General features: G+C 43.5%; 1 protein-coding gene and 1 long non-coding RNA gene across 3 annotated transcripts; one reads left to right on the forward strand and one right to left on the reverse strand.

Annotated features, from left to right (window-relative positions):
* Positions 1-10: 10 nt before the first annotated feature.
* Positions 11-27,552, forward strand: TCP11 (t-complex 11). 2 transcript variants are annotated; one of them, XM_072945198.1, is made up of 12 exons: positions 11-121; positions 1,192-1,282; positions 7,491-7,658; positions 9,842-9,979; positions 12,644-12,740; positions 17,596-17,716; positions 23,681-23,901; positions 24,600-24,736; positions 24,992-25,209; positions 25,301-25,482; positions 26,221-26,387; positions 27,123-27,552. In XM_072945198.1, the coding sequence occupies exons 3-12, from the start codon at positions 7,622-7,624 to the stop codon at positions 27,353-27,355; spliced, it is 1,551 nt and encodes a 516-aa protein (XP_072801299.1). In that variant the 5' UTR covers positions 11-121; positions 1,192-1,282; positions 7,491-7,621; the 3' UTR covers positions 27,356-27,552. The 2 variants fall into 2 exon arrangements, with proteins under 2 accessions (XP_072801299.1, XP_072801300.1); XM_072945199.1 differs by lacking the exons at positions 11-121; positions 1,192-1,282; positions 7,491-7,658 and adding an exon at positions 9,464-9,567.
* Positions 5,952-9,324, reverse strand: LOC140687716 (uncharacterized). Its single transcript, XR_012062201.1, has 3 exons — positions 9,068-9,324; positions 8,305-8,430; positions 5,952-6,117 (listed from the first exon to the last, which is right to left on the reverse strand). It is a non-coding gene; the product is annotated as an uncharacterized lncRNA (long non-coding RNA).

Genomic DNA, 27,552 nt, shown 5'->3' on the forward strand with positions numbered 1-27,552 from the left:
CACAGAGAAAGGCCATGTAGGGACACAGAGAGAAGGTGGTCACCCGCACGTCAAAGAGAGAGGGCTTAGGAGAAACCAAACCTGTGGACACCTTGATCTTGGTCTTCCAGCCTCTAGAACTGTGAGAAAATAAACTTCTGTTGTTTAAGCCTCCCAGTCTGTGGTATTTTATGGCAGCCCTAGCTGACTAATACAACTATATATTGTATAACTCCATTTATATGAAGTTTTAAAACAGGTAAAAATAAGCTAGAATGAGAGAGAGCAGATCCCTGGTTGCCTGGGGCCTGGAACAAGGAGATGGGTACTGACTGCAAATGGGCACGAGGGAACTTTTGGGTGTGAGGGAAGCATATTCTGTTTGACTGTGGTGGTGGTTACTTGGTACATATATTTGTCAAAACTCTGAAGAATATATGCTTAAAATTGGTGAATTTTATTCATGAAAATTATACCTCAATAAAGTTTATTTTAAAGGAAATAAAATATTTTGTAAAAAGTATACGCAATTCTTGAATGCAATGTAAGGGAATTTTGAAGTCTTCCAATGCTTCCTATCTTTCATTTTGCAGTTTTGGATTTTTAGAGAGGTGTCTCCCCAGCAAAGGCAGCTGTGGGTAGTTTCAGCCCTTTATCCAAAGAAGGATACAGATGGAGCTCTTCATGCTAAAGGCCCACAGAGTTATAACCATGTATTTCCTTTAATGTGTTCAGGAAAAACAGCCAACATTAAACATTAACATTCAAAGGTATTTTGTACTTAAAAAATTCTTAATATAAAATTTGTATTTTTTAAAAAACAGAGTCCTCATTTCTATCATCATCTGATAAAGTTTTACTTAGCCTGGGGGCCTAGTCTTTCCTGGTGTCTGGTTCTCCAACTTAGACTGGATGTGACATCAAAGCCCCTCTGGGATGCTTGCCTCACAGAGTCTGAAAATCCTCGCTGGGGGTGCTAGGAGGTCTCTGCCCTAATTAGAGGGCCAACTATTAACCTTTCTAACTACGGCAACTCTTGCTTCTTTCCTCTCCATAGAGTAAAAGAGAGGAGACTTGGATTATACAATTTTAAAACTTTTTGCCAGCTGTATTATTCTCTGAGCCTATGATGTTAGGTTCATTCATTGGTTCTCTCGGTTCTCTCACTCATTCAACTATATAATGAGTTCTCTCTCCTGCTTAATTCTATAGTCGGGGCTCGGGACACAGCAGTGAAGGAGACAGACATGGTTTATGCCTTCATGTTGCTTGTATTGGAGTTGAGAGCTGCACGCATCCCAAGGTGAGCACGCTTAAACGATAAGGAATGTATTGGCTCGATGCTTGGGAATCTTAGGCAGGAGGCTGGGTTTCAGGGGTTCCCTGAGACTGTGTAGTGAGGCTGGCATTAAGATGGACACTTGCCAGCCTTCCACCTGGGAAGACAAAGTCAAAATCCAGGAGAAAGACTCTTCCTGAAAGGAGTGTGATGAACTAGACTGAGGAAGAACGTTGCCAGAAGCCTCCAGCTGACCCCTCCTTGTGCCCCATTTGCCGGATTTGTGTCACGTGCTGTCTCTGAAACAGTTGCTGTAACAGAGATGGGATTCCCCTTAGACCAATTAGGCTTCTTCATGCAACTGGCTGTAGTAGGAATGAGCTGTGCATGTCTTGCAGACCAAAAACTAGGTGCCCTGCTTTATTCTAGCTGGGCTATATTAACTTGAATATTCACTTAGAAAATTTAAGCATTGGTTCAAGGCAGCTGATCACCCTTTAGCAACTTTCAGAAGCACTGACTTCGAATACTAGTTTCAACTATAAACTAATTCAAGAGAATAACCTTACACAAAACATACCAGATATATTCAGATGTTTCACAATATGACTCTTGAGGGACAGTTGGTAAAGACTGCTCCGAGGAGGCAACTCTAGAGCTGGCTCTGGAAGCACAGAGCTTGGCTATGAGTTCCGGGCTCTGAGACCTACTAGCTGGATAAGTCCCTTAGGCTCTTGGAACCTCAGTTTCCTTTCCTGTAAAATGGACACTATAATACCTTCTTTGTGGGATTTGTGAGAGGACTAAATTAGATAATATATGTGACGCTCCTTAGCGTATTGCCTGACACGTAGTGAGTGCTCAATATTATTATTCACATGTGCAGAGCCACTCTATTTGACAACATACTAGGTACACCTGGATAGTTCTGTTTGTTTCTGACCCGCATCTTCATCTTCTCAAAATCTGATTTTAGGTCACAGTTGACCAAGAGTAGAAGTAGTATGTACAGGTATTTGTCTGTCCTCCACCTGCATTGCTTTTCTTGTATGCCCCAGCACCTACACTTATCAGGAGGTGATGAGAAAGACTGGTCAAGGGCTGTGAGGTCAGACTCCCTGGGTTCAAGTCCCTGTCTTACCATTTATTTACTGTGTGACCCTGGACAGGAAACTGAAGTTCTCCTCATCTGTAAAGTGGCTGTAAAAACATTTGTCTTAGGGTTGTTGTGAGAATGATGGACGTCTATGTGAAGGGCTCCCTGAGGTCTTGGCACATGGTAAGAACCTGATATGTGTTGTGTGGTGTTATTCTTACTATTTCATCTATCAGTCATGACTCCTGACACCGTTCTTGTCAGTTTGTCTCAGTCTTTCTCCTTCATTCCAGCTGCTGTTTCCATCTGCATGCTGAATATTTTTTCACAAAGATTCAACCAAACTTCATTCTCAAACTCTTAAAATACACCTAAATTGCACCCATCCACTCTCTGCTTTCCCCGAATTTCCTCCTCCACCTCCCTGGAGTCATTCTTTCAATTATTATCAGCACCTGTGGGAAACAAAGAGCTTTATTTCACGTTTCAAGAATTCCAGATATCAGAAAGCCTTGCTTTCTCCCACTTCCCACAAATTCTCATAGCTGTGGGGCACTTCCACCCAGCTTAAGAAGAATGAGCCCAGAGCTGTAAGGTGACTTGCCCAGGGTCGCCAGCACTTGGGCGGCAGAAGGAATTCAGGCCTCCCCTTTCACTGCTCCATGGCTCACTGTTCTCTGAGCCATAGAACCACTTCTCCCTAGTCGTCCTAAGGGCCCCTGGCAGGCTCACAGTCTCAGGCTTGGGGAGGCAAGGCTAGGGGGCTCTAAGTAGTTCCTGAAACTACTGAAAATCAGATTTCATAAGCCCAGTCTCCTGTTATCCTTAATTGTGCACTGGGGAAGAGGGGAGGGCAGAGGTGGGGGGCTAGCTCTTTTGAGATTATGCAAGTATTGTGAGCAAAGTAAAACCCAAAGTGAAGGATGTGAGACATTCTGAGTGTGCCTCTGTAGGCTGCAAATGGGTACAAGAGATATAGTGTGCAGGGGTGATGAGCGGTTGAGCCAGTGCCTTTCAATGTGAGAACTTCTGTAGCGTGGAATGTGAAGGTTGCCAAGGGAGCCTTCCAGTCTCTTCTTGCATTCCCATGTCTCTGAGCCCGGACAGGTCTCAGGTACTAACTCTGCTGCTGACTGGGATGGGGGTGGGGACGCTAATGTGGGTCACATGCAGGCTCCACGCGGGATTCAGACACCAAAACAGCCATCTCGCTCCTTATGTTCCTACTTCCTCAGACTACTGAAGTCAGAAAATTCTTGCCATTCCTGAGCTGGTAACAGAGACCCAGACCCAGTGACCTCCTTTTGTTCCTGCCGGGGGCTGCAGCCCCCCTGCAAGTTTAAACTGTTCAAATGAGCTTCGGCTTCATCTCTTAGATATGTCAGTGGAGGACAGGGGAGGGGGAAGGGAGCACGGAGAAGAGTCCACAAGGTGAAAGGGGATGGCCACGATTTCCCTGTTCTCCCACCATGCCATGGGAAGAAAAAAAGTCCCAAAGTAAAGCTGGAGTTTAAAACTGTTCTCTGTTCATAGAGACAGATAGTAGAATAGAGGTTACCATGAGCTGAGGGAGGGGGAGTTGGAGGAGAGGAGGGGGAGTTACTGTTTAATAAGCATGGAGTTTTTCTGGGGGATGATGAAAGGTTTGGGGTATAGATAATGGTGAGGGTTACACAACAGTCTGAATTTAATTTATTTGAAGCCATTGAATTGTACACTCAACAAACAGTTAAAATGATAAATATTACTCTGTCTTCTACCACAATAAAAAAACTGCAATAACTTATAAAAACAAAACAAAACCAAACCCTGTTCTCTGCATTTCTTTTGAAACTGACTTCAAATAGACTGGCCCTCCAATCTGTGCAGCTGGAGTCTTTGTCAGGAGATCATTATACTTTGCTTTAGGCTGGTGATTGTAGAGAATTATGGATGACAGAAATGATTGAAACTGATTTGTGCCTCAAGTGTTTGAGATTCCTTCACCTCTCCCCAATAATGTCTATTCAGGAAAACCTTGTCTTTACCAGTCAGAAAAATAAAAGAAAATGCACAGGCCACCATCTAAAGTGGGCCTGGTTTAAGAAAATCTCTTCTGTGAAATCTCAGATTTGGAGAACAAATTGGTGGCAGATGATTTGCCTTACAAAAGACTGATTCATGTAACAAAAGAGTTTACTCAAAGGTTCCTTTAAGAAGAGAGCCCCCTGGTGCATTTAATATTATTAAATTAAAAAAAAAATCATCCCGACCATTCAAGGACATTGCACTGTAAATATGTGAATGCATTGTATTGTGTTGTAAGAGTGGGAATAAAGAAGTTAGGACTCTTTGACAAATGGACCATTTTGGCCCAAATTAACACAAGGAGGAAACAAGATGAGTGTTCTTGGCTTAAAATCCTGGCGTCTTTCTAATAAGGCTTTGGGAGTTTGTGATTTATTTAAGACCAGTTAAGCTCAAGGCCCATGATGTGTCCATTTTGAGAACTTAGGGTCGAAGTTCTAACCCTGCTCAGGCTGACCCCCATCACCTGCCCTAATCAAAAAGGCCCTCAGACGTGAGCTCAACTCTGTCCTGTGATGGCAGAGAAATATATCTGTTGCCAGAAAGCGGATTCTCTCCGGTGATGAAGAATGATCCTTATTTATGTCTGCATAGGTACATTCTGGGACCCATAAAGGTTTAATTGTCCCTCTAACTAGTTTTTAAAAAAAACCCACAAAGAGGCTGCCAGCTTTCCCCAGAGTTTAAAACCAACTGAATGCGGTTCTGTGGAAACTGCTTTAAGTGTGTAACTCGCGCCGTGTCCTGGGGCACAAGGCACGATTGTTTTGGGGGATCGAAAGATGCAGCTCTTAGGAGGACTTTTAAAGTCAGTTTTTGTGGCTTTGGGCTGCTGCTGACCCTGGCTTGCTCTACAGAGAGAGAGAGCCTACCTCTCTCTCACCAGAAGCCTTCCTCTGCTACTCCCAGGGTGCCACTGCCCCCTACTGCCACCTTCTGGGTCAAGGGGACCCCCCCACCCCCACAGGACCCTAAACGTCCTCTCTGCTCTCTCAGAGGTTGTCTTTGCTGGTTTAAAAGACTTGCAGGAAGCTAAGGGCAGAGGAGAGACAGAAAGAGAGGAAACATGTCTATGAGACAAAGGGAAAGACACTGGTACCCGAAACTGGGCCCAGAGAGACCCTCCGCCTGACCCCTCAACACTGCTCAACATCCCCCCCACCCCGATTTGTGCCTGTTTGTTCCTTCGACAATGGTTGACGGGGCACCTACCATGTGAATGAAGTGCATACATTTCCTGCTCTCAGAAAGCTCAGAGTCTCTCAGTGGAGTTAAACATTCAGTAAAGGTTAATCATGCAAACAAACGTATAACTGCAAACTGCAGTGACTGCTCTGAAGAAAAAGCACAGGGTGTTGGGAGAAGCTGGCGGAAGGCTGTGGAAGGTTCTCTGAGGAAGTTACACCTCGTAAGCTTGACCTGAAGAATGACAGTGAGGTGGATGGGGTTAGAGGAAGGAGTAGCATCCCAGATGGAAGGGACAGTACCAGCAAAGACCCCACAGCAGAAAGGAGCAGGGCTGGAGAAGCAGGCAGTCAACGCTGTGCCAGCGTCTTCTTCGTCTTTTCTTTGAGCCCCCTTTCCTGAAAACATTAGGGATGGTTTCCCCACCCATTACGTTGTACTTTGAGCTTCAAAGGGCCTCGTCCAGACTGCCCCCAGGTTACCTCAACTCTTCTCACACTCCTCCTGGTTTCTGTGAAGAAAACACATTTGTCAAAAGACTAAAGCAAATAGTTGGGATGTGCGGTTCTGTACCGTAAGGGAGGCTATAATGAAGTCAATCCCAGTTTACACGACTCCAAATGGTTCCATTTAAATGTCCCACCCTGTGTTTACGCGTCCCTACCGCTTTAGTTGACTGTTTATCTTCAGTATACTCTACTCTACTTGCAGTCTTGGCTTCTATGTAACTTCATCTCTTACTTTTTCCATTCTGTGGCCTATCATTTACATTTTTCTTTCGGAAATGTAAATATTTATTTACAGTATTAGCTTTGACTTTTGCTTAGCTCTATATACTATGGAGTGAATGGGCTGCGGTATGAGTTCTAGTCCTGAATTTTCTGTAAACTGATGGTGACGTTAGCCAAGTCATTGAACCTCCCTGAGCCTAAGATGGTTCTTCGTAAAATGAGTTGTTTTTCATTTTTGTTATTTTGTTTTGTTTTAGCTGGCAGATCTGTATTCAGGATTCCTCTTAATTTCTGTGGTTCTGTGCCTCTCACAGACAGCCACCTAGGAGTTCTTTTCCATCCTTCTCTGTATCCAGCCCTCTTTCAGAATGTCTTTGTGGGGGATTGACTTTCTGTATAATTTGTTCTTGTGGGGTAGCATACCCAGGATAGTATGTAACAAATGAGAACAGATCATATTATTGGGCTTGGGTTAAAGTGCACATGTGTGGGGAAGTGGTTGAGAACTAGGAAAATTCTAGCTGCAGGCTTGAAATTCCCTTAGACTGCCTCTCAACCGGGTATATGCACCCGTGGGGCACAGGGATACAGAGGGGTATGCCAGCAAGTATAGGAAGCTCTTCCTTCTGGAACAAGAATTCTACTCAAAGATGTGAGGAGAGCAAACAGATTTCAGTATTAAAGCAAACATATGACATCTTAGTTTAAAAGGGGAGCTCTGGGCTGGACCGCTTTGGGCACACTGAAATGTGAGAGGAAACAGGACTTCTACTTCTGTCCTTGGGTTGTTTGAGAAATACTCGCCTTTTGGGTCTTTTGAAATATGTATACTTAATAGGGTAAAAGTGTTAAGTTACTCAGGAGGGGCACTCCTGCTAAATAAAATGGATATATGTGGAAAATCCAATTTCACCCATTAGGAGAGTATAAAGGGGTCCTGAAGGTTGATGGGGAGCCAGGCTGAACCCATTTCCAAAGACCAAATCAGTTGCACAATCTGGCTTAAGATTCTGCCTCATGGCTGGGTTTGAACGGATCCAAACATTTGGAAGATCTCTCACCCTTTCTCCAACCTCCAGTACAAAAAAATCCTTTTTTGTACTCCATTCTGGGTACTCCATTATATGTTAGTTATATTTTCTTGTTTATACAGCTTCTCCACCAGAGTCAGGGAGGTGGCATGAATTAAGAAAATGTACATCTGATCGAGTCAAGACCTGCTTGCCACATGACTCTTGGAAACTCCGTGAAATCTCTCTGATCCCCAGTCTGCTGATCTATTAAATGGTCCAACAGAACACCTGCCTTGCCTACTCAACAGGTAGGATTGTGTGCAAAGCATATGGATTTGCAATGTAAAAGCATTCTGTAGATCATTAAACAAAAATCAGTTATTATTAACTAAGATCCCAAAGGGAAGGAGAGTTTATCTCTCACATCATCTTTCTATTCTCCTCAACCTCTAACTTTTGCCTAGTTGGTTCTAATAACTATTAAAGATAAGATCATGAAATGCTGTCCCCAGGCTGACCCTGAGAAAACTCTAATTCTGTCTTTCTCTCCCACCCCCATCCTTCCCTCCCCTTCTGGTCTCAGTCTCCTCTTTCCCTCCATGTTCTCCCACACCACTATTTCTTCCTACTGCCCCTTCCAGAGAATTCAGGTTAGAAGACAACACTTAAAGAGGCTGTGTAATACAGAAGAATGAACTGCTGGAGTAATTTCATGCGTTAGCAGGGAGAGTTTCATGGCAATGCCATTTTGGTGGGAAAATAAACCGATGTCATTCTGGAAACTCTCTCAGAAATAAAAATGCCCAAAAAGAATTCTGGAAAGTTTTTTTTTTTTAAGAGAAATCAACAAGCCAACCTAGACTGAAAAATTGTACTGAACACTGGAATTTGACACAACACTGTAAAATGATTATGAATCAATAAAAATGTAAAAAAAAAAAAAAACAAGCCAACCTAAATATCACCCGATATAATAATGAAGAATCATATTTTCATTGAATGCTTTGCTGAAGTCATACAACCTCCTCCCACATCTCCAGGCTTTGGGGTGTAGGCCAGCCCGCTTCACGGTTGATGTCCCTGAGGGAAATACCAGGAAAGGGTGATGAGGAGGAAGGGTCAGGTTTAGTATGTTATTGGTTTAAGATACTCTCTGGCTAAACAGTAACTCTGCTAGGCCATTCCCCTCATATCTGCCTGGGCCTCAGGGTGAAGTGGCTTTTCGTAAGCAGAAATGTTTTTGGACTTCATAATTTTCCCCTTCAAAATGCAGGAGTTGTGCAAGAAAAATCCACATTCCACACTAACAAGGGAAAGGTTATAATGAGAACTTGGTTTCTCACAGGCAGTATTTTTTCATCTTTTATTTCATTTTTAAAAATTTTTTAAGTAAGCTTTTGTGGTAAGAAATCAAGTCAGAGTAATAAAGAAGGATGGGAGAATGTGGAGTGGAAACTTCCTTTTCATTTTTTCTCCCAAAGTGCAGGGATGTGAGGGGAGGAGGGGGTGTCACTCCAGTTCCTCATATCACTCCAGGGGCAACAGAGCAGACCAGGAACTAAGAAAAGCCACCGGACCTAGGGTCTGGAGCTCAGGGATCAGCTCCCAAGTCACAGACGAGCCTCAGGCCAGGAATTCAGTGGGACGATCCCACACTGCCTCCCAGCCCCCATGCCTGCTCTGACCAGCACCTGGCATGAGTTCTCAGTATCCACACCTGTAGAATGGGAGAAGGGCTCTCCTCTCACAATGTGCTTAGGAAACCACCCGCCTTGGTGTGGTTGTTTCTTGGGCATCATGAACAGGCTGAAAATAAAGAAAACACAGCGTTTCATCTCTTCCTAAGTAGATCCAGGTGATCCTTTTCGTGGAGGGTGTAAGATGTCGGGCAGAGAGGGGCCCCAGGGACCAGGTAACCAGAGGTCTGGAAAACTTCGAGCCCTCGAGGACCGAGGCACGAGCCCTCCGCTTCTGCCCCAGGTGGGCCCAATCCTGTTGCCCGGGAGATGAGCGGTGGTTTGTGTTCAAATCCCGGAGTCTACTATCTTGGCGCAACGGGCGGGGGTGCGCGTGGAGTCCGCCCCTCTCCTCCGCGCTGCCGCCCTGGCCCCGCTAGGCCGCCGCCCCCTGCCGCCCCGCCGCGGTGGTACAGCCCGAGCCTCCAGGTGCGAGGCCGCCCAGCAGACTCCAGAGTGGCTGAGGGCCGCCCCTGAGGAGGTGAGAGGCTCCGGGTCCCTGCTGGCTTGGGGTGGAAGTTTCTGGCACGGGGACAACCCTTCTGGCCTCAGTTTCCTGGTTGCGCTTCCCCGCGCTTCCCCATCCCCGCTCCCCCAGGCTCCTCTGCCCCTGACCGTCCCGAGAGACCTTAAAGCTGCCCACCCTTCTCTTGGCTTGACCAGGTCGGGCGCTGCCGGCCGGGCCCCAGACCCCCTTGGTCGTTGGAGAACCTCCTTCCTCGCCGCCCACAACGCCCCATCTCTCCCCAACCCAGATTTCATCAGCAAAATGCCAGGCGTGGAGGAAGATGTGCCCCTTAAGGATCCTCGCGTTACAGAGAGCCGGCCATGTAAGCCTGAAACCTCAGGACCGACGCAGGAAGACAAGAGCAGCCCCGAGGACCACCCTTCCTGTAGGTCAAGCCCCGCGGGCCCCCGGCCCTCGGGGGTGCTTGGTGTGGGTCAGGTGGGAAGGAGCCCGCGGCCCCGCACTTGTCTCTCCCCCTTTTGGTTTGTTTGCCCTTCACCTTGTCTGCCCCCACCCCAGTTTCTACTTTCAGGCCCCATTTCCCCTATTGACCAGAAAATCTTCAGTTAAAGAAGTGAAGGTAGTTACTTGAATCTGACAAGATTTGAGGCTGAGTTAGTTCAGAGCTGTCTTTGTATTCGTTTGAATTTGTAGGTGGAAAATGGCAGACACCTGGGGTAGATTTTAAAGAACCAAAATGATCCCAGGTGGCCATCCTATTGCGGCATACTGTGTTTTCCACACTTTGGGTCTGAATCTCACTGGGAGTCATCTTGCATTTCTCTTATAATGATCTCCAGATAATTTAAACAGCCATCAGTCTGAAGGCCTGTCCACCTACAACAACCTGAGTTAAATTCTCGAAGATTGAAATGGGCAAAATTAGTTGGAGACCTTGCTAGAACCGAATCAAATTTTTTTTCTCTTGTAGCCACATGGGGTCGCTGCTGGCTAACGAAAAGCGGCAAGTTGGGCGCTTTAGAATCCCGATAGTACTTAATAGATAGAACCTGATGTGGGGTGAAACATCAGGTAAAACAAAACAAAACAAAAATCCCAAGATATTTAAGTTCTTGAGGTTATTTAAATGAATCCATAGGTAGCATAACTCAGTAACCTGAAAAACCAAATTCCTCTTCTAGAAAAAGTTTGAAATGGTACATACTAGGTTGACTTGGTTAAGTTACTTACCAAATTATCTTGAAAATTTCTTTGTCCTTGGGATCTGGATTTTTAAAATCTACTTTAGTTACTTTTTACCTCTCATTTCCCTTTGAGCCTTCCTCATTCCTGAATTTTATAGCTATAGGCATTGCAAAGTGCTGTGGTACTTTTGAGCAACAGAACAGTCTTGTCAAAGCAGGCCATGAGCTTTGATTTGTTGTAGTTGGAAAGTGTTTCTGTGTATAATATTTCCCTCAGTCCTTCAGTAAGCAGCTCCAAGCAGCTCAATCTCCCTTTGAAGATTTTCTCTTAGTTCTGATGTTGCATTAGTGAGTTAGCAATAAATCTGTTTACGTATTTGACTGTGTTTTGCCATTTTGGTTGAAACTGAAGACTTCAGAGAGGCTTCAAAAATAAAAGGAACTTCCTGTCCACTTAAGATGTAATTCACTTTTATGTTTACCTAAGGAGAGACTCTGGCTTTTTGGTAAATTTTAGTCGCCTTTTCCTCTTAACTTTTATTTTGAAATATTTCAAATCTGTTGAAAAGTAAAAAAAAAAAAAAAAAAAAAAAAAAACCCGCATTGCTAATGTTCTGTTATTTTGTTTTTCCTCTCCTTCTATTATACGTACGTATTTCTTAAAGTTTACAGTCATAACTTTACCTCTGAATACTTCATGTATCTTCTAAGAATAGAGGCATTCTCCTATGAAATCTCTTTTCTGCAATAATTTTATTTCTCCTTTTTACATTTTAAAATCTTTTTACTTATGGAAAACTTAAGCATATACAAAAGTAGAGAGACTGGTATAATGAACCCCCATTTACTCATCACCCAGCTTCAACAATTATCAACTCATGGCCAATCTTAGTTCATTTATATCCCCTCCACATCTTGGAGCCAAATACTTTGCTGTGAACAAATTATGAAGCTTCACTGAAAGACAGAAAATATGATTTATTATGTGCAGCTTCCTTTTATATGCCAAGTAATCATTGTAACCCCCATCTGTGCATGTTATGTGAGAATGCTATCAGCTAGGTCTGTACTAAGAACCTAGATCAGTGGCTCCCAAATGCTAGTGCTGGTTTGTGACAAAATTCTTAGCAATATTTAGTGATACAAAATAAAGGTATTGCAGTAAGTTTTTCCTAAAGCTACATTGATCCAGTTTTAAGGACTACTCTTTATTCTGACAATATTCCCTTTCTACTTTTCTGGAAGTTAAACTACCTTTTCTTTTATGAAATGATTTTGGTTGTGGTAGAGTGGATTTTTTAAATTTGCTTATTTCATACTGTCCATACTTGGCATAACAAAAAGTTGGCAAGTTGTTGTCAGTTGCTCAAAATCTTTTTGGAAATTTTACTAGTCTGAAATCCTAAATTCTGGAAACTACTGCTTTAGAAGACCAGTTACATTGACACTGTTCAGGATCATCTGTACAGAGAATATAACTTTCATCAGAGGCAGGAAGAGGAGATTGGAATCACAATACTCTTGGATAACCATTTATTTTTTTTCAAATCATCAATTATTCTTTGCTGCTTTACTTAACAGTTTTTGATCAGTTTCACTTTTTTTTCTTTAATGCAGTATCTTCTTAGCCCTCCCTTACCCCCATTCTGGGCTGCTCTAGGTTCTATCATGGGGCCTAGAGTTCAGAAAACAAAAATGACTGGGATGGTTGAGTGAGTTTGTGTAAGATCAGTCTGATGAATCTAAATGTGGCTCCTACACAGTAGAATGAATCTCTGAATAAAATAGAAGTTCAGACTGGTGCGGATTCCCTGTTATCCACTGTAAGTTGTTTTTTTCCCTCCAGTTGAGGTGTAATTGACATATACTGGTTTCAGGTATACACCATACGTTCTTTGTCACAGGTGTGATAGATACAGTTAATGATGTTTCCAAGCTGAGCAGTGAGATTGGGATGAATCATGATTTCCACGTGGAAGAAAAAGTTTTGCCTCCAAGCAGGTACAGGCTCTTCTGATTTTCCCCTTTTATTCATTCTGGTTTAGGTATTTAGTACTAAGGGCTTCTGACCAGATTTGAGGCATTTTTATTTAATAACGCAATCAGTGTTTGAATATAAGCCATATTTAAACAGAAGAGTAATAAGTTAATACTTATTAGTATCAGAGGATCTTTTTTTTAATCAAGTAGAATGGGATATATTTGATAATTATTTATTGTTAAGATGTTCACTTTGGGGTCCCAATTAATAATAAAGTACTTAGGGTAGATTTCAGATCTCCTCTGGCACATGTGGAGGAATTGGCCCATAGTAGCTATCTGTTGCTGCATAACAAACCACCCCCACACTTAGCTGCTAAAACTGTTCATTATCTCACAGTTTCTGTGGGTCAGGGATATGGGCATGGTTTTTGTGTGCCTCTGGCTCAAGGTCTCTCATGAGGTGCAGTTGGTCTGTTGACTGTTGGCCTAAGCCAGGCCCCCCACTCCCCCGGTTCCTTGTCATCTGGGCCTCCCCGCAGGGCAACCAACAACCTGGCTGCTGGCTTCCCTTATTCAGGGTGAGAAAGCAAGGGAGTAAATGCATAAGATACTGAGACCGTGCCCAGGACAAAAACCAGCCTTTTTTCTACCTAATCTCAGAAGTGACATCCATGGCCTCTGCTACATTTTGTTTGCTGGAAAGGAATCCATAAACCCAGACCGCACTCCAGGGTACAGGATTACATCAGGGTGTGAATACCGGGGATCACAGATCTTTGGGGTCGTTTTATCCATTGCCTCCTTCATTGCTTCTATCGGTAACTCTTTTATGTGATCACAGATTAAACAGGCACAGATAAAAAGATTGATTGTTTTTAACTCTCCCTCACCTCATAAATCAGCTTAATTTGTGAATCAGGATCAGAACCCTGTTGATAAATAATGTTCTACCCCCTGCCTTGCTGTGTAACCTGCTTCAGTGTCTGCAGCCTATGAGCAGAGGCCAGGCAATGAATTAGGGCCACAGTTTGCTCTGGCATGGGACTATCAAGCCTTATTTAAAAAAATTTTTTTTGGTGGGGGGAGCAGAAATAGGTTTTGTTTTTATTTATTTTTTTAATGGAGGTCCTAGGGATTGAACCCGGGACGTCATGCATGCTAAGCACACACTCTACCACTGAGCTGTACCCACCCCCTCATCAAGCCTTATTTTTGATTCTTAGTTATATTGACATTGCAATAAATAAATAAGAACCATTCAGTAAGTATGACTTGTATAGCTCTGCTGGTTTACTGGCGGTTAAGTGGGTATATTCAGTATCAGATGTTACATTTTAAGATAGTTCTACTTTCCTACCAATAGATGGATATGTGATGGCAGCTTGTGATTAGTCAGTTTCCTTGTGATTTGTGAACTTCTGTTACTAAAGTGCTTGTTGTCACAAGTTGCTGTCCTCGTCGTCATGCTCTGACTTGCCCTTGCTAGCAGATGTCCATGCCAAGCATAGGTTCTCAGGAAACAGGTTTTCACCAAAACCCAGACCTTCTAGCATCTCTGTCACTGCTTAGATACGACAGGAGAACAAATGAGTAGAGGAAATGAGAGAGGGAGAAATGAAGCAGAGGAAATAGTACTACTCACAGCTGGGTTTTCAAGTAAGGTAATAAAAAATTTATGTCAGGAAAAATGTTGAAATTGAGTTTGAGGTTACTCTTTATTGGCAGTTGGCTTTGCTTTGGGCTCAGGATGATGTTAATTACAGTTGTAGGTTCCTAAGGGAAATCCCACGTTTGGGCATTCGTTCATCAGGCATTCATTGAGTCCTTAGTATGTGGTGGACAAAATGCTGAATCCTGGGGATAGATCCAGCTACAGCTATAAGTAAACAAGGCACTTGTTTGTAGGAGAGACCGTTGAATAACAGAAAATGACTGATAAGTTCACTCATAGCTGTGTGTATAGAGTTTAATGAAAGTTCTCAGCTGCCCAAGCATCAGAGAAGATTTATCTACGGAGGAGGAATTTGCCTGTTGAAGACTTGAGTCTTAGAGGTGGTTTAGGTGGGAAAGAATGCTCCTGGCAGAGGAAACATGTTGGAAGCAGAGTGGTCGCAGAATATGATATGAGCTTAACAAATACCTTGGTGTGGTTGAGCACAAGGTAATTTGAAGCAGAAAATCAATTGGAAAGGAGGCAGAGCAATATCAGGAAGGGCCATATAAACCATTTATGCTGCTGGTGACGGGAAGCCTTAGAGGACTCTAAGTGAGCATGACCTCATGATAAGAATTGTATCTTAGAAAAATAATTGATTTTTGAATGAATTGGTGGAGAACAGATTAAGAAGGGACAAGATTAAAGGAAGAGGGGCCAGTTAATGGCCTGTTGCAGTAGTTCAGGTAAGAGAAAATGTAGGAGGGGATGAATTCCAGAGACATTTAAAAAAAAAAAACAATTTATGGAACTTGGAAGATGGATAGGATAAATAGGATGAGGAGGAAAGCTGTAAATACAATCTGGTACACAACAGAATAGATTATAGTTGGTTACTTCTGATTCATATTGGTGTGTGGGGAGAGGAATTTTGATTTTTGTTTTCATTCATCTTTGTATTGCTTGTTTTTTGTTTTATAAGGAGCTTGCATTACTACTGTACGGAGGTACTGGGAATGAACCCAGCATCTCGTGCATGCTAAGCAGGCGCTCTACCGCTGAGCTGTACCCTCCCACCAAATACTGTATTTTTTTTAAGGGGGTACGTTTATTTCAAGAAAAGTAATGAGTATTTGGCAGTTACTAGGTGCAGCCTTGGAATTTTCAAATGATTCTTTTTCTTCTTATTAGTCTAACTGCAGAGGTCAGAGACCTCATTTAAATAAGCATTCAGAGAAAAATTGCTTCTTAAAAAATTAATAGACCATTTTTTAGAACAGTTTATTTTTACAAAAAATGATGGAAAATACAGAGAGTTCTCACCTTCTTACTTTTCTCCAGCAGTTTCCTGTTACCTACATCTTATATTAGCGTGGTATATTTGTTACTATTGATCCAGTATGATTATATTATTAACTCAAGTTTACATTGGGGTTCAATTTTTGTGTTATGTATTCTATGGGTTTTGAAAATCTATAATGACATGTAGTCATCATTTCTGTATCATACAGAGTAATTTCACTGCCCTAAAAATCCGATGTGTTTTACATATTTGCCCTTCCCTTCCTCTCCCTGAAGCCCTTGGCAACCACTGATCTTTTTACTGTCTTCATAGGTTTTCAGAATTTCTTATAGTTGGAATCATACAGCATGTAGCCTTTGCAGATTGGCTTCTTTCATTTAGCAATATGCACTTAAGTTTCTTCCATGTGTTTGAGGGGCTTGCTAGCTCATTTCTTTTTAGTGCTGAATAATATTCCATTGTCTGGATGTACCACAGTATATTTATCCGTCACCTACAGAATGACATCTCGGTTGCTTCCAAATTTTGGCAGTTATGAATAAAGCTGCTATAAATGTCCATGTGCACGTTTTTGTGTGGCCATGTTTTTGGCTCCCTCACTTAAATACCAAGGGGTGCCATTGTTGGATTGCATGGAAAGAGTATGTTTACTTTTGTAAGAAACTGCCAAGCCATCTTCCAGAGTGGCTGTACCATTTAGCATTCCTACCAGTTCCTATGGCTCCATGTGCTTGTGAGCATTTGGTGTTGTCAGTGTTTTGGATTTGGGCCATTCTAATAGGTGTGTAGTGGTACCTCATTGTTACTTTCATTTATAATTCCCTAATGAGATGTGAGGTTAAACATATTTTCATATGCTTATTTGCCATCTGTATTTCTACTTTGGTTCAGATCTTTTCCTGTTTTAAAATTGGGTTGGTTTCTTATTGTTGAGTTTTAAGAGTTCTTTGCATATTTTGATATAGTCCTTTATCAGATGTGTGTTTTGCAAAGATTGTAGCTTGTCTTCTCATTCTCTTTAAGTGTCTCTCACAGAGCAGTTTTTAATTTTAATGAAGTCCAACTTACCAATTTTTTCTTTCATGGATCTTGCTTTTGGTGTTGTATCTAAAATGTTGTTGCCAAGCCCAAGGTCACCTAGATTTCTCCTGTTATCTTCTGAAAGTTTTAGAGTTTTATGTTTTACATTTAGGTCTGTGATCTATTTGTGGAAGCTATAAGGCCTATATTTAGATTCATCTTTTTGCATGTGTGTCCAGTTATTCCAGCACCATTTGTTGAAAAGACTGTCCTTTTTAATTGAATTGCTTTTACTACCTCTTTTTTTTTTAAGGGGGTAAAAGACTGATATTTCTGACTTCTGTGAGTGGCCACATGGTAGTGCCACTGAGGTTGGGAATACAGGAGGAGCAGGTTTGGAGAGGAAGATAGTGAATTCAGTTTTAGACCTGCTGATTTGGGAGTATCTACAGATAATCGGGTGTTATCACAGAAGGAAATCCCTTTCCTAGATTTTACATCTACAAGACAATGAAAGATCATTTAGTTCATTGTTATATGTATACATAAAGGGAAACTAAGTCTCATCTTTTCTAGGCTAAAGGCAGAATCAGTGTTAAAGTTCCGCCTGACCTCTGTTCAGCTTTCTTCCTAGCAAGGGGAGGGCTGCTCTGGAACCTGCTGAGCCCTTCTGCGAGGCAGTGCTTGGGCCCCTGACATCCAGGTCTAGCCCCAGCTTGTTAACTCTGCTGACATCCAGACATAGCTCCTGGCTTTCCTCTGTCAGTGTAATGTTTTGGGTTTTGGGTTTTTTTTTTTTTTGTTATATCAAATGTTATTTGGGGTTTAGGAGATAATGACCTTATAGCAGTTTCTGAGTAGAGAAAAAAGTAATGGTTCATTTGGCCCTCTTACAGTCTGGAAGGCAGAGTCAAGGAGACAATACACAATGCCTTTTGGGATCATCTGAAAGAGCAACTATTAGCTACTCCCCCAGACTTCAGCTGTGCTCTTGAACTTCTAAAAGAAGTTAAAGAGGTAAGTGACCAACTTTCCATTTGTAGACATCCCCAGCTTACTGGAATGTCAGTGGCTAGCAAATCCTAACAGAACATGGTCCATAAATCAGTCAGTCTAATCAAGAGATGGAAATCACATAGTAATTTCTTTTTTTTTTTCCTTTTTCAGTTTTATTAGGTAAAATTCTTACGGTTTGACTGCATACATACATTATATTGCATGTAAATACATATATACAATATACTGCACTTTTTTTAGTTTACATATATGTACTGATTATTTCTAAGAACAGATTAGAACTTTAGCTTTTTAAATGTAGTTATCAAAGAATAAAGCCAGCCACAAAATAAGAATCAACAGAATGTGGTAATCCAGTCATAAAGGACAGTCAAATATGCTTACACATACTCAAGAAATCAGTCATCTAAGTTATAAAAAGTAGTTCATTTATCACACAGTAATTTCAACAAGGAACTTTTAATATAAAAATTATTATAACAAGGAACTGGAGAAATGAAGGTTTGGATTAGTAAGAAGCAAAGAAAACTCTACTGGAATATCCCATTCAAGGAGAACCCACCATACAACTAGGGCTGAGTTACAACACCCAAGGATTCGGTTCTTTGAAAGGCTCGGCTGTGCCAGGGGAAGCTGCTGGCCTGCATGTGCTGCTAAGCACCAGGCACTGCAGGAGCTGGGTGCTGGAGTAGTCGCTTGTGCTGCGGAGCCTGGCACTGCCTGCAGGAGCCCAGCACCCGAGAAGCCCCTCAGGCTGTAGGAGCCAACTGCTGGCAGAGCCATGCAGACTACAGGAGCCTGCCATGGCGCATTCCAGAACCAGGAGGAAAAGCTCTTGCCTTTTGCAATCTTTCTACGGTGTGGTAGACACACCCTAAGGTGACCCCTAGTGATCCCTCGTATAATCCTCTCTCCTTGAGTGTGAATGAGACCTGTAACTTGCCTTTAATCAATAGAATCTGGCAAAGATGATGGGAGGTCACTCCGAGGACTGTGTTTCATTATGTAAGAACTTCGCAGACTGGAGAACTTCCAGCTGGCCTCGAAAAAGCAAATGGTATGCTGTGAACTGCTTATGGAGAGGGCCACATGGCAAGGAAATGCAGGTGGTCTCTAGGACCTGGAGGCAGCATCCAACCAACAGCTGGTAAGAAGCCGGGGCCTTCAAGTATACAGCTGTAAAGAAATGAATTCTGTCAACATTGCGAATGAGTTTGGAAACAGATCCTTCCCCAGTTAAGTTTCCAAATGAGAACACAGCCAGCCAACACCTTGACTGCGACCTTACAAGATCCTGAACAGAGGATCTGGTTAAACTGTTTCTGGACTCCTGACCCACAGAAACTGAGATACCAAATGTATATGCTGCTTTAAGCCCCTAGTTTGTGGTAACTTGTTATGCAGCACAGAAAACTACTTAATGGTGCCATCTACAAATGAAGCTGAAAATTGTGCCATGTGGTAAAGGAAAAATACTTAAAGGACTTAGTCCATTTTCTCAGAGCAGAGAAAAGAAGGATGGATTTTAAGAGGATTTGAGAGGCAGTAAATTGATAAATGTCACATTCCATTCCTTTGGCTACTCAGCTTCCATATTCACCCTTCTTACACACTTTCGAATTCCTGAAAAGAACCCTGTCATTACCTAGTAAGACATGGCTATCTGTCCTACAAGTTTCATCCTTTCTTCTAAATGGGACTCACAGTTTCAACAGTTGTTATATCCACTGCTGTCTGTAATGTTCCACAAACTCAGTCACGGTCACACTGAACCTTCTGTTACCTACAGGCCAAATTGTAAAGTTAACTTCCAACAACCTATCTATAAAATAATGGAAGGAGAGAGTAGAAAATGGTTAGCATGTACAGATAAACCCATGCCTGTAACAAGCAAAGGGAAAATCTGTGGTTTTGTTTCTGCAGTTGGTCAAAGGCTATAGTTGATACCGTGGCTTCCTTTTACTATCCATTCCGTATTCCCCTGCCCTCAGCTGTTGAGGTCCTTTACCTGGCAGAGTGTCCCAAACCTTCACTGCCAAAGAGTCAGGGTCCTCGGGCATTTCGCTTTTGTTGTTTGTATGCTGTGGTTTTCCATTAACATTTATTGTTGGGTACGGAAGGACCAAGAGGCACCGCAGGATCTTCTGGGTTCCAGACGCAGTCCTTGCCCCACTGTGTAGCAGCAACCTGCTTTCTCCTTGGTACTCAGGAGCGGTTACTCTCATCAGTAGAGTATCTCCTTTTGACCTCGTTGGTCCAGTGGCACAGGGAGCCCCAAGTGACCTGGGGGCAGTCTCATCTTCACATTCACTGGAACCAGTGCAAGCATTCCTCCCAAATCAGCAGAGCCCATAGTTGTCAGGGTGGGAAACGGAAATTCTGTGAACAGGTTATTAGGTATAATCGTGAGAGGGACCAGTCTTACTTTCACTCCTTGATTCCTGGGACCGTGTATTCTGGCTTTGGGGACCAGCGCTGTATATTGGTTTTGATGCAAAGCATATATTTATTGCACCTTGTAAGATAGAGCCTCTTCCTTTCAGGATATTGTCTCTCAATGCTGTAATTGAGTCTTTAATAAGCCATTCCACTTTGCAGTTAAGACCAGTCGATTCTCCATTGGGAGGTGTGGGTATGAGCCCATTGCTGCCACTTTCTTGGCTGTAAAATGAATTCCTGGATCAGATACATTTCTATGGGGCATGCCAGGACCCAGGCATTCTGTGAGCATGTGGATGTCAGTGCTAACAGAAGTACTGCGGACAGGGAAGATAGTCCATATCCAGAACGTATGTCTAGTCCATCGAGGATGAATCTCTATCTCTCAACGATGGAGGAGGGCCAAAGAAAGTGTCTGCTACTAGGTGGCTGGCTGATCCTCCCTGGGAATGGTGCCACACTGTACACTTAGTTTAAAATTTTTAAAATTATGTTAAACATAAAATTTTTTTACCATTTTAATAATTTTAAGTGTTAAAATTCAGGGGCATTAAGTACATTCACAGTGTTGTGCAGCCATCACTGCTCTCTACTTCCAGAATGTTTTCATCTTTCTGTACAGACACTCTACCCATTAAACAATAAACTCCTTGTACCCCTCTTCCCCCAGTGTCTGGTAGCCTCTATTTTACCTTCTGTCTTTCTGAATTTGACTACTTTGGGTACCTCATATAAGTGGAATCATACAACATTTGTCCTTTTGCATATGGCAACTTTCATTTAGCATGTTTTCAGGGTTCATCCACACTGCAGTGCGGATCAGAATTTCATTCCTTTTTATGGTTGAATAATATTCCATCATATGGGTATACCACATTTTGTTTATCTTTTCATTTGTTGATGGATGTTTGTGTTGTTTTTACATTTTTGCTATTCTGAGTAGTGCTCTGAATATTTGTGTACAAGTCTCTGTTTGAACATCTTTTCTCTTACATTCTTTTGAGTATATCCCCAGGAGTGGAATTGCTGAGTCATAGGGTCGTTCTGTTTAATTTGTTGAGAAACCGCTGTGGCTTACCATTTTACATTCCCACCAGTAATGTATGAGGGGTCTGATTTCTCCACATTTTCACTTATTTTTCAACGTTTATTTTCCTTTAAAAAAAACTGCAGACATCTTAGTGGGTACAAGGTGGAATCCCACTGTGGTTTTGATTTGCATTCCCCTGATGCTCGTGATGTTGAGTGTCTTCCTGTGCTTGATGCCGTCTTACAGGTCTTCTTTGTTTACTCAGGTCCTTTGCCCATTTTATAATTGAGTTGTCTTTTTGTTGTTGAGTTATAAGAGTTCTTTAGATATTCTGGATACTTGTGTTAAAATGATTTGCAAATATTTTTTTCCATTCTGTGGGTAGTCTTTTTCTTGATAGTGTCCTTTGATGCACAAAAGTTTTAATTTTAGTGAAGTCCAATTTATCCAGTCTATGGTTGCTACTGCTTTTGGTGTCATATCTTGCCAAATCCAAGATTATGAAGATTTATCCCTATGTCCTTCTAAGAGATTCAGAATTTTAGCTCTTATGTTAATTAAGGTCTTTGATCCGTTTTGAGTTAATTTTTTTTATATGGTGTAAGGTAAGGTTCAACTTCATTCTTTTGCATATGGATATCCAGTTTCCTCAGCACCATTTTTTGAAAAGATTGTCCTTTCCCCACTGAATGGTCTTGGCATTGTTTTCAAAAATGATTTGACCATATATGCAGGTTTTACTTCTGGGCTCTCTGTTTTAGTCTGCTCTATGTGTCTGTCCTAGTACCAGTATATGCTTGGGGTCTCATGGGCCATTTTCATCTGATGATGGATTGCTGTGCAGCATGTCCAATCTTGTGGCTAGGTAGGTCAGACAACATTACCTGGTGTCCTATGGTGAGGTGTTTACTTTCTGCGAAGGCCCAGGAGGAAACCAGAAGCTGTTTCTCAAAAGGCAAATAGTTATCTGCAGAAGAGGGCATAGATTTGCTCCCAAATCCTAGAAGTCTGTGCTGTGATGCTTCTGTTGTTGCTTGCCAGAGGCTCCGTACAGCATCCTTACTTGCCAGGGACACTTCAGGTATCCTTGAGTCTGCTGGATCAGAAGGCCTAAATGGTAGAGTGGCTTGTACAGCAGCCTGAACTTGCTCAGAGCCTAGTCTTACTCTGGTTCCACTTGAAACTGGCAACCTGGTGAGTAACTCTCCATAAGTGCTGCAGGAGCAAACTCAACGTGGTGTATGTTGCTTTGAAAATCCAGAGCCCAACCAGTGTTGTGGTTTTTTTTTTTTTCTGTGAGGTTGGTTTAAGGTGTAGCAATTTACCTGTCACCTTGGAGGGGATAGCTGACACCTTCAGACCACTGAAACTCTAGCAACTTCACTGAGGTGATAGGCTCCTCAATTTTTGTAGGGATTATCTGCCATTCTCTAGTTTGCATGTTTTTCTAAAGCATCTAAAGTACTTGCTACTTCCTGCTCATCCAACCTAGTCGCCGTGTGGCCATTTGAGTTCAAACTTCACTTATGGTACCAATTTTGCATCAGTGAGGGACCAGTCAGGTGAAAGGAACCACATAGTAATTTGAACAGAGAGAAGTTGCTGTGCTGCGGAGCCTGCTGAGAGGAGGACCCCAGAGCCAGGGAGGAAGACCTCATCTTCTTGCAGGGCTCTCACTAGCACCCTCTACCAGCAGAACTTAAACATGGGCCAGCCGGCAAAGGCTCAATACTTAAAGGGCCCAGCTCCACTTTCACAGAGATGGCACTGAGGGGTAGATTGGAACTGGGAGGCTCCAGATTGACAACTGGCATAGTTTGTCATTTAAATCGATAGTATGGAGCAACTTTTATTTAAGATGAAGCTGACTGTTGGGATCTTGCTGTGACAACACAATATTCCATTAAATTAAGCAGCCCTAAAAAAAAAAAAAACTGCTGGAAAAATGAAAAAACAAAAACAGCAAACCACCCCCCCCAGCCCTATCCCTCACTACCACCCTGTTCTGGGTGTTACAAAGGCACAGAGATGAATGAGTCTCTGTCCACAGGGAACTTATATTTCTGGGTTAATAGACTATTTCAAAGGACTCTTAACAGTTCCTTTGCTTGTTTCATCCTTGCCCTGTGAAGTAAAATATCAGAAATGCTTGCTTTGGTAAGTTAAGAGTACCTCATCACCATGTGACAGTGTGCATTTTATGTTTGTTGTACCTTGTGTTTCTTTTTACCATACTTCTTGGTTTTGCTCATCTCTGTATCTCGTTCTACATAGAAAATGATACACTACTGCTATCGCTGATCCCCTAAAGCCTTGAACTATCATTAGCCCCTAAACAATGATAAATAACATCCTGTAGGAAATTTAGGGACCAGACTTCTTGATCCTTAAAAGACACAGGCTGGGATATCTTTGGCTAAAGGTGCTGTCCACTAGAGAAAGGCTGGGGCTCTAAACAGAACACAGCTCCTTCTATGACTTTCTTTCCTGGGCAGATCTTGCTGTCCCTGCTGCTGCCACGCCAGAACCGCCTACGAAGTGAGATAGAAGCAGCCCTGGACATGGACCTCCTCAAGAAGGAAGCAGAACGTGGGACCCTGAATGTCCCTCATCTCTCTAAGTACATTCTCAACATGATGACTTTGCTGTGTGCACCAGTTCGAGATGAAGCAGTGCAGAAACTGGAGAACATCACAGACCCTGTTCGCTTACTGAGGTGTGAGACTTGACTGCTGTTTCTTGAAACCTGCCTCACCCCCTGGGCCAGGCACTGGGTCGCAGCCTCTGTCTGGGCTGGCGCTTCCCTGCTGAAGACCTGACTAACTCCTCTTTTCTCTGGCCTGTTAGCTTTTCTTTTCCAAAGATGGCCTTAGATTGATCAGGCCCCCTGTGTATCATCCTACCATAAATCACTGGAGTATGAAATCCTTTATTCCAAGGAATTCAAACCTCCCTTTCTCAGGTTTTCTCGTTGCAGTTCACACAATGAGGGGACAAGGATGGGAGGTTATCCCTTTTTCATAGCTATAGAAACCAAGACCCAGAAAATGGAAAAAAAAAAAAGTGGCCCCAGAATATTGTCAGAAATAGCATCACCTCTAACCTGACTTCCCAGGGAGATTTGCTGGCATGCTGGTATGTCTCCTTCCAGTGACTGCCTTTCTTAAGAGACAACAGAATGGCCGTTGTGGAACAGTCTGAAGGCCTCAAGGTCCAGAGACTTCTCTGTTCCCAGCTCTGCCACTCACTGTCTCAGGGCCTTGGGTCCTGGACCACAGTGCCAGGAGGCAGGACTGAGTTGGTTTTAAAGCCCCTCCTGACTCCAGATTACAGTGACTGAATGTGCCGTGGGTAGGTTCCCCTCTCATTGGATTTCCTTTCCTTGTATAAATCTCCCATTTCCTCCTGTGCCAGAGGGATCTTCCAGGTTCTGGGCCTGATGAAAATGGACATGGTGAACTACACTATCCAGAGCCTTCAGCCCCAACTGCAGGAACATTCCATTCAGTATGAACGAGCTAAATTCCAGGAACTCCTCAACAAGCAGCCTCGTACGTATATGACTTGAGGGCAGGAGTGGGAAATAAGACTTAGTCTGACTTTTATGACTTGAGAGAGTATTCTGCCGCTTTGAGGAACAGAAAGTTTCTTCCTCAAGTAGGGGTGGCAGAAAGAAGAGTAATCTAAGCCAGAAAGACCCCCCACCAAGTACTTACTTATCAAGCAGGAGGGCGTCTTGCACCTTAGTTTTGAAGCCTCGGGGATGCAGATGCTGAGGGTGCTCGCACATGCTCTTCCTGTCACAGGCCTCCTCGATCACACCACCAAATGGCTGGCCCAAGCGGCGGCAGACCTCTCCATGCCGCCTCCCTCCTGCCCGGACACTCCCAACTCCTCCAATGGGGCCAGCTCCTCTCCAAGCGAAGCAGCCATCAGCCCGGAGCCCCTCAGCCCTGCGATGGTCCTGTCCCAGGGCTTCCTGAACCTCCTCCTCTGGGACCCTGAAGATGAAGAGTTCCCGGAGGTAGGACTTGTGGGGCATTGCCCTGTGGTCAGAGTCAGGACTTCCACGAGGACCTTCCTCTCCTGACAGCCTGCTCTGCCTTCTTCCCCAGACCCTGCTGATGCATAGAGCCCGGCTGCAGGAGCTGGAGGCCCAGCTGAACCAGTTAACCATCCTGGCCTCAGTCTTGCTAGTGGCCAGCAGTTTCTCTGGCAGTGTTCTGTTTGGCTCACCTCAATTTGTGGATAAGCTGAAACGTACAATCAAAGCCCTGATGGAGGAGTTTAACTCCAGGTGAGGTGCATGGATCTTTTTTTAGAGTAATGATGGGTGGTTTGAGGACCCAAGCAGATAATGAAGGATTGCTTATGTTCCACCAGAAACCACAGAAACGGTCCTTTGGAACCATCCACAAAGATTGTTCATATCTTTCCATAAGTGGTCTTGAGGCTTATGACAAAGAAAAATAAAACTTTCTTCCAAAAGGGTAGTATGGAGGACAGTTTACTACAAAACGATTCATTACCTTGTTTGCTATGAAGGAGTCCTGATCTAGTTGAGTGGTCTGGTCGTAAGTGTATCTAGGAGTTGACCAGTCAGCATTATTGATTGAATATCCACTGAATGCAGGGTGTCACCCCAAAGGGAAAAGAGGCATCAGAAGGCCAGGTTTGTCATTGTAGTTGGTGAGAGTAGGACAAACGACCATGGAAGATACCCAAGAAAGTGTTAGAAATGTGTATGTGAAAATAAATTCCATGGGGCTAAAATATACTGATGGATAGCAAGCTCCTGTCCAGAGCTGAATTTATATAGTTAATCTTGTTTTCTAAGAAGAACATGGTAACATATATAGAGAAAAGTCAGTATCGAGAAGGTGATAGTGAAGACACTGAGCCTACCCACTGGGCTCTGTGCTCCCAGGGCCTGGAGTGAGGGCAGGAGGATGGGTGGGGGCCCAGCCTCTGGTACAGAGCTTCCCGGACTCAGGGCCACCCCTTGGGTACCAACTCACTCTCCTTCATGGTCTAGGCCTGAGGAGGAGGCTATGGTGACTGTGAGTGAACAGGTGTCTCAGGAAATCCATCAAAGCCTCAAGAACATGGGCCTTGCTGCTCTGAGCAGCGACAACACCGCATCTCTGATAGGACAGCTCCAGAATGTCGCCAAGAAGGAGAACTGTGTCCGCAGTGTCATTGGTGAGCGCGCATGGGGGGTTGTGAGAATGCTGAGGGGAGGGAGAGGCAGATCCCGACCCCGGAAGTCAGTTTCTGAACCGGTTAACAATAAAAGGCAGGATGATTGGGCAAGGCACTGTGTAGGTTTTAGTTTTTGCAAAATGCTGGGTTGAAAACATGTCCCTTTTAGTTTAAAGACTGTGCAGTTCTAAGGAATAGTTGCACCCAGGAATTCATGACTTCTAGGTGTGGCATACTGGCCAGCCAACCTGGTTAAGTCATCTCTGGCCTTCTGGGTCATTTTTGGACTGCAGTCCAAGACATGTGACATCCCCCCCCACCCCACTGCCAAGAAACTGATGCTGAATCAGGTTGGAGGACATCTTCCTGAAGCAGGGATTTCCTGTCCCATGTTGGAATGGAGGCTGTGAACTTGACCTTGCTCTTAACCTGTGCCATCTGATGGGTCAGTCTAAGATTCCCCTGTTATGTCAAATACTAGGATCTAACTGATGGGATACTTAATCTTTTGGATTGAAATTCACTAGCCCACTAATTTTTGATCTTTGCTTTGTCCTTAGGAACTAGGTAGCGGCCCCCTTCCCAAACAAAACAAATTTCCTTATCTCTAGGTGAGTGGGTAGGTCAGTGACTACCTCAGTTAACTTAGAACTTGGGTGAGTGGAGTGCAGGGGCAGTGTTTTTCCCTGAAAGTTGTTCGCCTTCTCCCTTCTCACTGTCTTCTCCTGCTCACAGATCAGCGGATCCACTTGTTCCTTAAATGTTGTCTGGTTCTTGGTGTGCAGCGTTCTCTGCTTGACCTCCCTGGAGGCCTGACTCTCATTGAAGCAGAACTGGCAGAACTTGGCCAAAAGTTTGTCAACCTAACACACCACAATCAGCAGGTGTTTGGCCCCTACTACACGGAGATCTTAAAAACGCTCCTTCCCCCAGCTCAGGCACTGGAAACAGAAGTGGAGTCTCTCTGATGGCACCGGCTCCAAGCCCTGGCTCCTTGGACCCAGGAGAGAAGCCCATCGTTTTTTTGAGGGGACGTCATCAGTGACCAGCAGGGCAGCGAGCCCTCTCTGCTTCTGCGGCCAGTACACCACGCTGTAGTGACCAAGCATGTAAACACCAGCTGGCCCAAACTCATTTGCTAATAAACTTCTGAACTGCAAGCAAA

The sequence above is a fragment of the Vicugna pacos genome, chromosome 20 (genome assembly GCF_048564905.1).
Source record: "Vicugna pacos chromosome 20, VicPac4, whole genome shotgun sequence".
NCBI lineage: Eukaryota > Metazoa > Chordata > Mammalia > Artiodactyla > Camelidae > Vicugna > Vicugna pacos.

What these genes read in the sequence shown, in the direction of transcription:
- TCP11 (XM_072945198.1), top strand. Translation starts at nt 7,622, where the DNA reads ATGGTCCAACAGAACACCTGCCTTGCCTACTCAACAG. An exon ending in AAGATGAAGAGTTCCCGGAG is followed by an intron (nt 25,210 to 25,300) that starts GTAGGACTTGTG and finishes CTTCTTCCCCAG; the next exon opens with ACCCTGCTGATGCATAGAGC. An exon ending in ATGGAGGAGTTTAACTCCAG is followed by an intron (nt 25,483 to 26,220) that starts GTGAGGTGCATG and finishes TTCATGGTCTAG; the next exon opens with GCCTGAGGAGGAGGCTATGG.